A 13,716-nucleotide genomic window follows, 5' to 3' on the forward strand; every position below is an offset into this window, starting at 1 on the left:
TCATTGAGGCTTTGGGAAGATATTCCAGGGAGCACGGTGTAGGATAGAAGGATAAAGTAAGAATCTGCTGAGAAGTAATTTGGAAATTTCTCACAATAGATCTGGAAAAAGGCATTAAGCTGAAGGAATGAAGTGGAAACAGGTGGATTCAGCCAAATTTGGTAGTGTGTTAAAGTGGCAGGTGAGCAAGTGAGAAAGGTGGATATCTTAGTATTGTGGACTTTATTAAGGAATTAAACTGAGAACTAAAATTCCGAATGATTGAGATAGTAAGTAATAATTTCCTTCTAGTTTTCTGTCATCTTGAGATGTGTTAATATACACATTTAATTAAGAACAACTTTACACATGAAAATCCTTCAACTTTCAAATGTGCCTAGCTATGATTTTGACATTGGAAAGTCTAGCGATGCAACTTTGTTGCACACCAAAGTGACCATGAATAAAAGGAGAACCAGGCAGCACTGAAAATAGCTCTTTTGAATACATATAGAATTTTTAAATATTAGGTATAATATTTCTAAAAAGTATTTTCTGAGACATACTTTTTTGAAGATTATCCCTCTCTGCATGAGGGGATCAAAATGTAGATCTTAGTTTTGTGCCTTTGCAATCTATGTGTTAATGCCGCAGTCCCCAACTCCCAGGCCATGGGCTGGTACCAGTCTGTGGCCTGTTAAGAACCGGGCCCACAGCAGGGGGTGAGCAGAGGCCAGGGAGTGAAGCCTCATCTGTGTTTGTAGCCACTTCCCATCACTCGCATCACCGCATAAGCTCCGCCTCCTGTCAGAGCAGCAGCAGCATTAGATTCTCACAGGAGTGCGAACCCTTCGGCAAACTGCGCACGTGAGGGATTTCAGTTGTGCGCTCCTTATGAGCATCTAATGCCTGATGATCTGAGGTGGAGCTGAGGCAGTGGTGCTAGTGCTGGGGAGCGGCTGCAAATACAGAATATCATTAGCAAAGAGGGTTGACTGCACAATAAATGTAATGTGTTTGAATCATCCCAATCTATGCCCCCTACCCACCTGCATGGAAAAATTGTCTTCCATGAAATCAGTCCCTGGTGCCAAAAAGGTTGGGGACTGCTGAATTAATGTATTGAATATTTTGCTACAGGACTTCAATATATGTTAACATTAGACAGATAAATGACTAGTTCTTGCTTTCTGGTAGGGAGAAATGAGAAGGAAGGAAAATGCTATTGGGATATTGATGAAGTATGTTCCTGAAGATGTGCTAACTTGGTTTCTTAATAAGTACTGAAGATGTCATCATATTAAGTAGGGTTTTGTAACCTGAGATCAATGGATAAACTTCAAGGATTTAAGAACCTATTGACACAAAATGAGTTTACCTTGGGAGAGGCTCCATAGATTTCATCAAATCTTTAAAGGGATCTATGACACCCAAAATAAAACAAATCACTTTAATATGATATAGAGTAAGTGTGCCTTACTCCACAGAACAGATACAACTGTGAAGTTTTAAAAACAAATATGAGAAGTTTCTAATTTAAAGACACCTATGTTTGTGCTTAAACAAGGCAAAAATGTTTTTTTTTTACCTAATTAGCACTGTCTAACTTACTGATTTGTTGCTTCAGGTTTAGATATAGATATTCTTAATGCCAGGGTAATTATAGGCAATCCTAATAAAACAGTGAACTTACCAATTACTTTCTCTTTCTGATTCTTTATATGGTAAGGAGGCTAGATAGGATTTCAGAAGTCATTTTAGCTCAACACTTAGCTATACAGGCAAATCCATATCCATATCATCCCAGATGGAGGACTGTTTATTTTTGAGAATCTCGAGTTCCCTCACCATCCCTTAGTAATCAGTTTGTATGTATCATAGCAGGAACTCCTGGCATTTGGAGATTTCACCACTGTGAAGAGTTCAGAGACATTCCCAGCATATATAAACATGACAGAGATTTTGCTTTCTTTCGTCTGTGTTTGCCAGCCTGGGCTGCTCTACTATGCCATTAGAGTTAGGGCATCATAATGCGTGTGAATAAATACTCCAGAAATGACAGTCGTGCTGGTGGGCATTTCAGAATAGATTAGAAAGCTGAAAGTCCCATGCCAAAGGAAACTATCCTCCAAAGACAGGAGCGAAGGAGGCGACCCAATTAGTCTTCACTTCTCTAATTTCCCTGATTACATATCTCCTTTTACCCCGTGTGCCATACCTCAGAAGTTCCCCCAGACATAGACCTAATCAAGAAGGCAGAATGTTGATGCAATGTAATTTAAATGAGAGCTGTGTTATGCTAAGATATGTGACCAACAAGGAGACCTAAACAACAGGGAAGCCCCTGAGGCATGAAAAGTGGCTGGTCCAGATAACGTGCTACCATGGATTTCAAAGCAAATGAGGACAGAAACAACTGAATGTCAGCTCCTATTTGGGAAACTTCATTGGAGAGAGGGCAACTTTCCTGGGGACTGGGGTGTGGCAAACCAAGCAACAAGGACTTACATTACACTCCATACTTGAATTGGCTGGTGCAGATTGGCATTCCTTTGGCTAGAGTTCTTGGTTATAGGGGATGTGAGTAGGTGAAAGTCATGGAAATGAAAGCAAATCTCCTCAACTCCCCAGGGGCACTGGAATCACCAAGCACTGATGCACTAGTGCAGTAGGATATGTGAGGGAAGGTCTTAACCAGGGAAAAGGTTTTCCTTTTAAAAATTGAAATTAATTTCTTTTTCATATATTGAAGTCCAGCTCACCCTGAACTCTTCTTTGGACTTAATTTTTTAAGCAGTGAAACAGAGGGGTTAAGAGGACAAACTCTGGAGCCCAGCTGCCTAGACTCAATTCTGGTTCCTCAGTAGCTACTTAAGAGCTGTAGGAAATGGCCAAAGCATTTCACCTATTAAGACCTCAGTTTTACCACCTGCAAAATGGACATAAGAATGGAATATAATGTGCAGACAATGCCTGGGATAGAAGAAGTTTTAAAATCATCCTGTTGCATGGATTAAAGTATTAAAGCATTTGGCACAGTGCCTGCCACAGAGTCAATGACACTTTTGTTACTATGATTACTATCAATGATGATAACAGAAAAAGTCATGGAGAAAGTTGGAGAGGTCCAGGTGCCAAGGTCACAGAAAAAGATGGAGAGAAATATAGTGACTCGCACTGAGAAAAGCATTTTGGATCTTTAAGGGGAAAGAAAGATACATACAATGGTAATAAATTAGGGGGAATATTGGGAGTGCAGAGAAATTATCATCACTGTTTCTTTTTATTTGTGTCTATTATGTGGTGGTGGGGTGATTACCAGTTTTATTGGAATGTTTTATAAGCTGCTAGATTTACTTACTGAGAATGAACAGATAAACAGGGATGTTATTCAGCTGTGTCATGTCATGGTTTCTCATCAGCTCTTCCACTAACTTTCAGACAAGGTTAATCAATGAGGCAAGTTCACTGCAGAGGAGGAGGAGGAGGGGAAGAGCTGGATCTGTTGGGTGATTCATCTTACTGGAGGAACTTCTGTAGGTAGCAGTTCCGAGGAGGTGGAGACTTTCAGGATATCTTGAGAAAGGCTCACTGGCAGGGTACGTCAGAGGAGTATGGTCACTTTGTCATTACACAATTTAATAGGATCTGGAACAGCTTCCTAATCTTTCCTACTCCTGGATGTTCAAGATTACCCTTTTTAATATTTTCTTTCTTGAAGGCCCCTTCTTATAGCAAGGTGTCTTTAATGCTAAACTCCTAGTTGCTTCAGAAACATTTCTCTTCCATTTATTTGCATGATAGTCCTTTCTCATTCACCACTCAGAGGGGACATGTTGCCTTCTCAGAAAGATCTTTTGTGCTCCTTCCTATTTAAAGGGGTCTCCTGCTCCCTCCAGCCACCTCCTCACCTTACCTCTCTAAATAATATGCACAATAGAGTCTAGTGGTTAAGTGTAAGTGGTGTGGAGCTAGACTCCCCAAGTTCAAGCTCTAGCTCCTTCAGCATGTGATGCTAGATATGCTATTAACCTTTCTAGCCTTAGCCTCTTTATCTGTAAAACAGAAACCATGAAAGTACTTTCCTTTTAGGATTGTTGTAAGGGCTAATATATGTAATCTATATCATGCCCAGCACATTGGAGTGCTTCTATCTATTGGCTTTTTTTTTTTTTTTTTTTTTTTGAGACAGAGCCTTACTTTGTTGCTCAGACTAGAGTGAGTGCCGTGGCATCAGCATAGCTCACAGCAACCTCAATCTCCTGGACTCAAGCAATCCTGCTGCCTCGGCTTCCTGAGTAGCAGGACTACAGGCATGTGCCACCATGCCCGGCTGATTTTTTTTTTTTTTGTATATACATTTTTAGTTGTCAATTAATTTCTTTCTATTTTTAGTAGAGACAGGGTCTCGCTCAGGCTGGTTTCCAATTCCCAACCTTGAGCAATCCACCCGCCTCGGCCTCCCAGAGTGCTAGGATTACAGGTGTGAGCCACCGCGCCTGGCCTCTATTGGCTTTTGTTATTTTAGCCTTCATTACTCTCTGAAATCACCTTCTTAATTTATGTACTTGTTATGTCTGTCTCCTCTTGCTAGAATATAAGCACCACGAAAGCAGCGATTTTTTTATTGTTCCAATGCCGGGTTTCCAAGATCTAGAACGGGCTCCATAGAAGCTCAATAAATCTTTGTCAAATGAATGGCTGAATATTTTAAGATGTTAGCTTGTTCAATTTCAGATCATGCAGTATAAACAGCTTTACTGAAGTCCCTGTCTGGCAAAATAAACAGAACACAATCTACTTGGTTTCTTGTCTAGACCAAAACTCTATTTCTCCATATTATTTTTTCCCCACATGTCCCACTTTTTTGCAGATCCAACATTTTGCAGCTTTATGATCTCTACTTTGTAGTCTAAAATTAAGAATTTTTTGTTTATCAAAAAATTAACTTATCTAATAATATTGAATTATACTAAATACTGCTTTTTCAAACTGTATCTCACCACTGCCACCCTCATTCCTTCCTGGGATACACCCCCTATAGACCAGTAAAACCCAATAAAGGTAAAGAAAGCATGTAAGAGTTGAAAGGAAGGCCCCCATGGCTCCTAAAATCTGGAATGCAAAGAATGTGCCTTTCTAGCATTTAAATAACAATAATGTTGACACCTGTAGTCTGCTAATAGAATTCCAAACTTGCTCATGCTACACAGTTAATTAACTACTAATAAATGCACGGTGTGCAATAAGGCAGGGGAGTCCTAAGGTTAGGGTCTGTTTTCTTTCCTCCAACACATTCCTTTGTGACAAGCCTCTGCAGGGTAAAGCTAGGCAGGCAGAACTGCCCAGGTGCCTCTCCTTTGCGTTGCAACCTGGTAAAGGTTAAGGATGCTCCACGTGTGCCTTTCAGACAATAGGACGGCTCAGCTAAAGGTCGTTCTTGGAAGGGCCTGCTTCTTTACCTTTCTTCTTTTTCCAAAGACTTAATGTCAAAGAAAGTGCCTGGCTCTGACTTTTATATAGCTGTTAGTCTCCTGATGACTCATAAGGCTTTAAGGCTTGATAAGAGCTGTTACCATCCCTGATGATGCCATGGTCACCCTAAAGAATGGAACTATCGGAAGTTCCAAACTCTAAAACTGGGAAAGGTTACAACTGCTGGCCACGTTGATGGTACATTCCATTTCTGTTTGCCCTCCTACATAGAATAAATATTGTTTGAGGGATTGCTTAGTGTGTTGTAAAACTGATAAGATTCTGGTTGCCAAAGGCATTTCATAAATTTCACAGGTCTTAAGTTATGTTCCAATGGTAATTGAAATGTTGGAATTTTGTGAGATTAGAAGGCTTTTATATCCTTAACCTTAAAATAATGATAATGTAGATTACAACCCCAGCCTTGGTCTTTGCTTGTGAGGAACATATATTCCATAAATGTTGAGTATCCTGTGTACGCTAAAGTGTGACTGAATGTTCAATCATTGTAATTTCAAAGTTAGGGTTTCTAATATCCGACCTGATTTTGTTATCTGTGTGCACAAATCTCGGTGGCCAAGATATTATTCAGATGGACAGTCTTTCTCTAAGGAGAAAGAGGTATTCGAAGGTGGAAGTGAGAAGTGGAACTCTGAAACGTACAGTCCAGGAGCACGCGTCGTAAGCACTGATAGGAATTTGGCTTGGCTTCTCTGTGGAAGTGAATTTCCAGCAGGTGCTGAAGCACTTGGCATACTCTTAACCAGTGTTTTAAGAAATGACAACAGGGGCAGTTAGCATATCAGCAACGTCTGAAGTGAGGAGAAGAGGGGCAAAGCAGTTCCTAGCGTGGTGACTGGGAACACTATGAGCTGCTCAGGATTAAACGTGTTAATTATACGGACCCAAAGCCCCGGGGAAACTGGTGCACATTACCCAGGAATGGCCTGAGACAGAGATGTCTCCCCTCCCAGAACCCAGCTTACCTTATATCCCGATGATTTGATGTGCACACCACGTTTGGTCAGAGTAGATTTCATTCGGATGAAAAAGGAACGCTCAAGGGTGTTGTCAGTGGTTAGCAGGCTGGGGCTGGTTGACTCCACTGAGGAATACAAAAATACATACACACATGATTGAGATCTCTACACAGCCCCTCACGAGCTACTGCTCAGGTGCAATCCTTGAGTTCACTAAAAATAAATGACTGATGGGTGCTAAGAGCAGTAGTAATCAATTTACCTCATTTAGAAAATGTTTACTTTGCAGAAAATAAAAAAGAAAAATTAATGTATCCAAAGTAACCTCATCCAGTTTCTAGCAAGAGCTTTTCAGGACTTCTCACTTCTAGTAGCTCCTTAAGTGGGGTCTAAGAGTAAGTAACTGCAGTTCACTCGAGGCTTGGCTGGTGCGCGGAGAGAACTGTCATGGAAAAGGACCGTGCAGATTTATGGGATCAGGCAGAGACACTTCTGATGAAGAAAGACTTGCTGTTTGTTCTCCCTGAGAATCCCTTCTCAGATCATTTGCCTACTGGGAAAGTCTAGGAACCACAAAACCATCAAGGCTACCTAGCCGTGCCCTTGACCTCCTGCGCTGGTTTTCTTCACTGTGGGGAATAAGAAGCATGGAGTCTTCTCAACTGACTTGATCATGAGGGATGAAAATGGGATATACGGGCAAAAACAAATAAAAACTACTCATGCTATTGACTTTCCATTCCTGTCACTAATAGCTCCAATACGAGACAGTCTCTTTTTCATTTCTCTCTTTCTGACGTGAGAAAATAATGGTTTCTTCTCTTTAATAAGACACTATTTCCTTTTATAGGTTTTTAGGCTAAATAGGATATATTTTTACTTACAAAACTTAAAATGGCAGTTTGCAGTCTTGCTCATCTAAAAACACCTTTATGCAAACATGCCAGAGACAATGTAAAATCTATTTTCTTTAAAAACAAGCCTCTAATGTACTTTTATAAATTTAAGTCTTTTCTTATAAAGAAATTAACTTTGGGCTTCATAAGCCTGATAAGTACTCTCATTTTATTCTTTGTAAATAGTATTTTAAAGTTTTTCTCCTTTCAAAGTAAAAAGAGGTATGTCTGACAGAAAACAGGATTTCTCTTGAGCAGGTCTCTGCTAATACTCATTTTCTCTGGAGTAGAGGTAAAAAAATAAGTGTAATAAAGAGTTTTAAGAATTAAGTATATGTGAAGACAGTTATTAAAAATAGACAAATAGGAAAATAAGCTTTTAAAATTTAGATTATGAAATGCATTTCATATATGAGTATTTCTGAGGGTGTAAGTAATCTCTGTTTTTCATATTAAGTTGATGGTCAGATGAAAGAAGAATGAGAACTACTTTAAGGACAGAAAACTTGCTATTTGTGGTCTAGGGCTTTTCTTGTAGAATTTTTATCTTAATATAACTATATTTTCCTATTTTTATGGCATTTCTATTCTAGGGTGATGAAATCACTGACAAGTGTCCCTTTCTTATGTGTCTCTCTTAAGGTTTTCTTTTTTTTTTGTTTTAGAGTGCATGGATCTGATGTCATTTTAAATGTACAGCTTTTTATCACTCGAGGGAAAAGGAGAGCCATGTTATATTTAGTACTTTCATTTCTTCTGATTAAATATGAATTACTATGAAATTTTTCTCATCATCTAACACGCCATAATACGCCAACAGCTTTTTAATACACTATATAAGCACAAACTTCTGCTCTAAGAGTTTAATTTGCCCCTCTAATCCAATCACATCAACCTTATTTCTCTTATCAGAGATTCCCATTTTGAATTAAATGAGCTCATTAGTTTTAATCAAAAGCAGAGAGATCAAAACTTAAACGTAAATGCTTTAGATCAGAACTGTCAGTCAGCCGTGCAGTTCTATTTTACTAAAACACAAGATCAGAGACCCTTAGAACCAATTTTTTCTTGTAAGGGATGCCGAGAGCTTGAAGATGCTATATCCTTTTTTTTTTTTCTTTCCAAGGACAGATTATACATTTAAGGTTAGACTTAATTTACAGCAGTTTTTTCATCGTAGTGGAAATGGAAAAGTATGCCAATCTACTGTTGTCCCTTTCACATTTATTGGCACTGGTCCTTAGAGACTTGAACTAACGTGAAGCCATCAGAATCCACACCACAAACTCAGCCTTAAAAATTCAGCTCTGTTCAGCAAGATCATGTTTGCAATAGCTGGGGAAAAATGAAACTTCCCAGAGAAGCGAAATCTGTTTCAGGGCTGTGGTCTTGAATACTCCGACCCAGGAAGGAAGGAAGCACCTAACTGTAGGAGGGGGTCATTCAGGCGTTGTGAGAAATTATTATTTTCCATATGGAGAACTGGACGGTAACACACTTAGAGGGTACCCGAGAGATCAATGCATGGGTGCCTCCGGCAGGGTGAAGACACAGCTTCACGTGAGCCGTGGAGCCAAGCACTGCCTCGTGCCCGGGCTGAGGCAGGAGTGAGCGCGGCACCCACGTTACCACAGTGACTGCCAAAATACACAGGGGCAGAGTCAGTTCCACATGGGACAACGGGTGTGGAAGGACAGCGAAGGTTTTGCCCTCAGAAGCTCAGATTGATTTAAAATAAAAATTGGTCCTCAAGCTTTACTTCAAGAGCATAGGGGTATAGGGAGTCAGGAAGAAGGAGATGGGGCAACCCAGGAAGGAGCTTGATTTCTGATGACAATTTCTACTTTAATTCCATGTGACTTCCCAGTTCTGAGGATGGGGCGGAAGGAAGGAGCACTGGTGTCCCTTTCAAAGGGACACATAACAATCTTATTCACAGCACACATGTCATGGCCATGCTTTCTTAAGGGCTAGCAAATACACTTGGTTTATCCCAAATGTGACAATGGTGTCTCTCACGTGAAAAGACATGTTATCTGCATGTGACAGACAAGTGCAGCAGCTTTAGAAGCAAATCTTTCTGTCTTAGGCGAGAGGCTGGATTCTGATGAAGGTTCTATTGGGGGAGAGCCAAGACAGCCCACCCTTGGTGGTATGTGAGGTGACTATGGCGGTGAATGGAGAAGGGGTGTGTGCATCTGTGTGTGCGTCTATGTGTGTGTGTGTGTGTGTGTGTGCGCGTGCCTGAGAGAAAGAGACAGACAGACAAACAGGACATGAAGAGGGGATCTAACAGTGAGAAAACTCCGCACAGGAGCGGTGCTCTACAAAAACAGTGGAAACAGTTTATGTCCAAGAAGCATTTTATAGTGCTTTCTAGATATCAAATGCTTTTCTGTCAACTTTTTGAGGCATGATTGATGCATGCTCTGATAAGAAATATGGGGTTCAGAGAAGTTATATCTGCTGCCTGAGACACTGGAAACATCTATGGGTAAAGCGGAATTAAATGGTCAAAGCCCAGTGGTGCTCAGTTTTGACCTGTGGATTATAAACTAGGAGCTGAGAAACAAAAACAAGACTCACACAACCAAAAGCTAAATAAATAAAGAAGTATACTCTATTTTGCTGAATCTCAAGGGCCTCAACTTTTTAATAAATCTAAATTATCTCAGCTCTTGAAATGCCAGTTTTTGCATATTTTGTAAAATTTATAGAATAATTTACGGCAAAAGTTGTAATAATTTTTATTTTGGCAAATGCCACCATAATGTGAAATCACATCTCTGTTACTCCACATCTGTTCACGATCCCCTAACTGGTGTTGCAGTTGCTGCTCGCTCTCCTTATCACTGTGTAGGGGCAGGGGTGGTGTGGAAGGGGGGAAGAGGAAGTGGCTGGGAACCACCTGGTTCTCATCAGGCGGAAATGGGGGCTAGGCCATCCTGCACGCTCGCAGTATCCTCTCCAGGCTCTCTGTAAGAGTACGAGGCAAAGCCTTTAAAGACAAACTTTCTCTTCTCAGTGTACCCCAAATGTTTTCAGTGCGATTCTAGTGTCAGAACTCTCTAACTGCCACCAAATCCTGATTTGTGAGGGAGAAAAAAATTAAGTTTTAAGAAAATGTTATTCCTCAATAGCAAATAAGATATTTTTACTTTTAAAGGAGAAATGGAGTTGGGGGTGAGTAGTTAAGACTGAAGCTAAACATACTCTCTTCTCACATCATTGCCTGAATGCATCTTTTCTTCTTCAGAAGTTCTGCGCACACAGGACAAACTAAAGGGCAGATATCCAAAGGGACTGTCTCAAGACGAGAGATGTTGGTTGATTTTGCAATGATCTTGATAAAGCCAAATTATTTCACAGCCATATATTGTCAGTTTTGTTAGAAACGGATGTGTTTTAGGACTTTAGAATGAGTGTGCGTCCACTGAAATTTGACAAGTTGTTTGTCACAGAATTTTTGCTTTCACGTGGGAGACTACACTTCCTCAGCCACTTGGAGTTGAGGGTGTTTGTGTGGCTTGCTTTAGTCCATGAAATGTGAGGAAACATCACATGTCACCTCCAGGGGGAATTTTCAAGAGCCAGTAATGATGTGCCACTTAGTCTTTCCCTCTGCCATGGGGACTGTTAACATTTTAGATGGTGGCTGCTCTACCAGCCTATCTTGGAGGACAATGTGGGGCAAAACCCCCAGCCAACCTTTACTGAAACAAATTTTTGTTATAATTTGGGGATTGTTTTTTACTACGGCATAACTTAGCCCATACTAATACAAATGCCAAATCTTTATTATTATATAAAAAGAGTCAGTATGTTGTCTAAGGTCTCCCAGATAGTCAGTGGCACAGCAGGAATGTGATCAATATTTGTCTGATTCTAAAGGTCACGATGTTGCCAATACACTGTTCTTTTTTTTTGTCTGTTTTTCTTAAGACGGTCTTACTCTGTCACCCAGGCTAGAGCATAGTGGTGTCATCATAACTCATTGCAACTTCAAACTTGTAGATACAAGCAATCCTCCTGCCTCGGCCTCCCAAGCAGCTGGGACTATAGACATGCACTACTACGCCCAGCTAATTCTTTTAATTTTTTGTAGAGACAGGGTTTCACTATGTTTTCCAGGCTGGTATTGAACTCTTGGCCTCAAGTGATCCTCCTATGTTGATCTCCCAAAGTGCCACTGTGCCCAGCCTGTTCTTACAGTTATTTATATACTGTTTTTAAATCTTCATTTAATCTTTTATGCTAGATATTTACGGGCAGCAGGGCTGAGACAAGTCTAACTTTGATCCCCTATAGCACCTAGCACGGTTCCTTTGTTATATGTAACCAGACAGAACTATATGTACCTTATATATATCTAAGTTCTTTACTTCAGGTATATTATTATGTATTATATTGGGTTAGTGCAGAAGTAATTGCAGTTTTAATATCATTAAAATTTGCTGTGTGATATTGGAATACATTCTTAAATATGGTTATGTTATACATCATTTTAATGTGCATTTCTTGCTTTATATTTTCTTTGCTAGTGACTTATTACTTTCTGTTTATTTTATATTTAGTTTAGACTAAGAAAATGATGTTAGACAAAAAGCAAATTCGAGTGATTTTCTTATTTGAGTTCAAAATGGGTTGCAAAGCAGCAAAGACAACTCAGAACATCAACGTATTTGGCCCAGGAACTGCTAAGGAACATGCAGTGCAGTGGTGGTTCAAGACCTTTTGCAAAGGAGACGAGAGCCTTGAAGACCAGGAGTGCAGTGGCTGGCCATCAGAAGTTGACAACAACCAACTGAGAGCAATCATCACAGCTGATCCTCTTATAACTGCACGAGAAGTTGCTGAAGAACTCAATGTTGACTGTTCTGTGGTTATTTGGCTTTTGAAGGTAAATCAGAAAGGTGAAAAAGCTTGATAAATGGGTGCCTCATGAGCTGACTGAAAATCAAAAAAATCATTTTGAAGTGTCCTCTTCTCGTATGTGACAACCATGAACCATTTCTCCATCGGATTGTGACGGTGACAAAAAGTGGATTTTATGCGACAACCATCGATGACCAGCTCAGTGGTTGGATTGGAAGAGTCTCCAAAGCACTTCCCAAAGCCAACTTGCACCAAAAAAAGGTCATGGTCACTCTTTGGTGGTCTGCTGCTGGTATGATCCACTATAACTTTCTGAATCCTGGCAACACCATTACATCCGAGAAGTATGCTCAGCAAATTGATGAGATGCACTGAAAACTACAATGCCTGCAGCCGGCATTCGTCAACAGAAAGGGCCCAATTCTTCTCCATGACAATGCCTGATGGCACCTCGTATACTTCAAAAGTTGAACAAACTGGACTACCAAGTTTTGCCTCATCCGCCATATTCACCTGACTTCTCATCAACCAATACCACTCCTTCAAGCATCTCGACAACTTTTTGCAAGGAAAATGCTTCCACAACCAACAGGATGCAGAAAATGCTTTCCAAGAGTTTATTGAATCCCAAAGCATGGATTTTTAAGCTACAGGAATAAACAAACTTATTTCTCGTTGGCAAAAAAAATGTTGATTGTAGTGGTTTCTATTTTGATGAATAAAGATGTGTTTGAGCCTATAATGATTTAAAATTTGTGATCCAAAACCGCAATTACTTTTGCACCAACCTAATATATCCATATGTATGTGTGGGTATATATGTTCGCTAAGTAATATTTATTAATAATACATTTACAGTCTAGTTTCCCAACAGTAGGCCAAGCATGGTAAAAAATAAATCTTTTCTTACAGAAACAGTCCCAGAGGATTTTATGTTTATCCAGGATGACATCTGTGATAGTTTTAAAACACCCCAAATTCTTTGAAACTCCACCTTTCAAAAGGTGGAGCTACTTCCTCTCCCTTTGAGTGAGTGTGGCCTAAACTTGGTGACTTGCTTCCCATATGTGGCATATGGTGGCTCCCTCCTTGCTCTCTCTTGGGTCATTCACTCTGGGAAGCCAGCTGCCATGTTGAGAGGACACGTCGGCAGTCCTACAGAGAGGCGATGTAGTGAGGCACTGAGGCTTTCTGCTGACAGTCACATTAGTGATCTTAGAAGTGGAGCATCTAGCCCCAGTAAGCCTTCAGATGACCATGCGCTGGCTGCCATACTGATTGCAACCGCATGAGAGAGACCCTGAGCTAGAACTACCCAAATCAGCTGCTCCTAGATACCTGACCTGCAAAAACTATTAAATATGTGAGATATCTTTGACTTTTTGAAGCTGTCTATATTTGGGGTAATTTGTTATGCATGGAGAGATAACTAATATCCACATAGAACCTCTTTTTGGAAAAAATCATAGCCTTGTTTTGATACGTGACAATCATGTACATGGGTAAAAATT

General features: G+C 40.2%; 1 protein-coding gene across 5 annotated transcripts in view; it reads right to left on the minus strand.

The window, feature by feature from the left end:
• The window catches only part of NPAS3 (neuronal PAS domain protein 3), an 838,777-nt gene that overhangs the window by 60,696 nt on the left and 764,365 nt on the right, over nucleotides 1–13,716 (minus strand). For all 5 annotated transcript variants that reach the window (XM_012773417.3, XM_012773419.3, XM_012773416.3 and 2 more), the window contains one exon: nucleotides 6,441–6,559. In XM_012773417.3, the coding sequence (XP_012628871.1) occupies nucleotides 6,441–6,559 (119 nt within the window). The remainder of the gene's footprint in view (nucleotides 1–6,440; nucleotides 6,560–13,716) is intronic.

Source organism: Microcebus murinus, chromosome 6 (genome assembly GCF_040939455.1).
Source record: "Microcebus murinus isolate Inina chromosome 6, M.murinus_Inina_mat1.0, whole genome shotgun sequence".
Classification (NCBI taxonomy): domain Eukaryota; kingdom Metazoa; phylum Chordata; class Mammalia; order Primates; family Cheirogaleidae; genus Microcebus; species Microcebus murinus.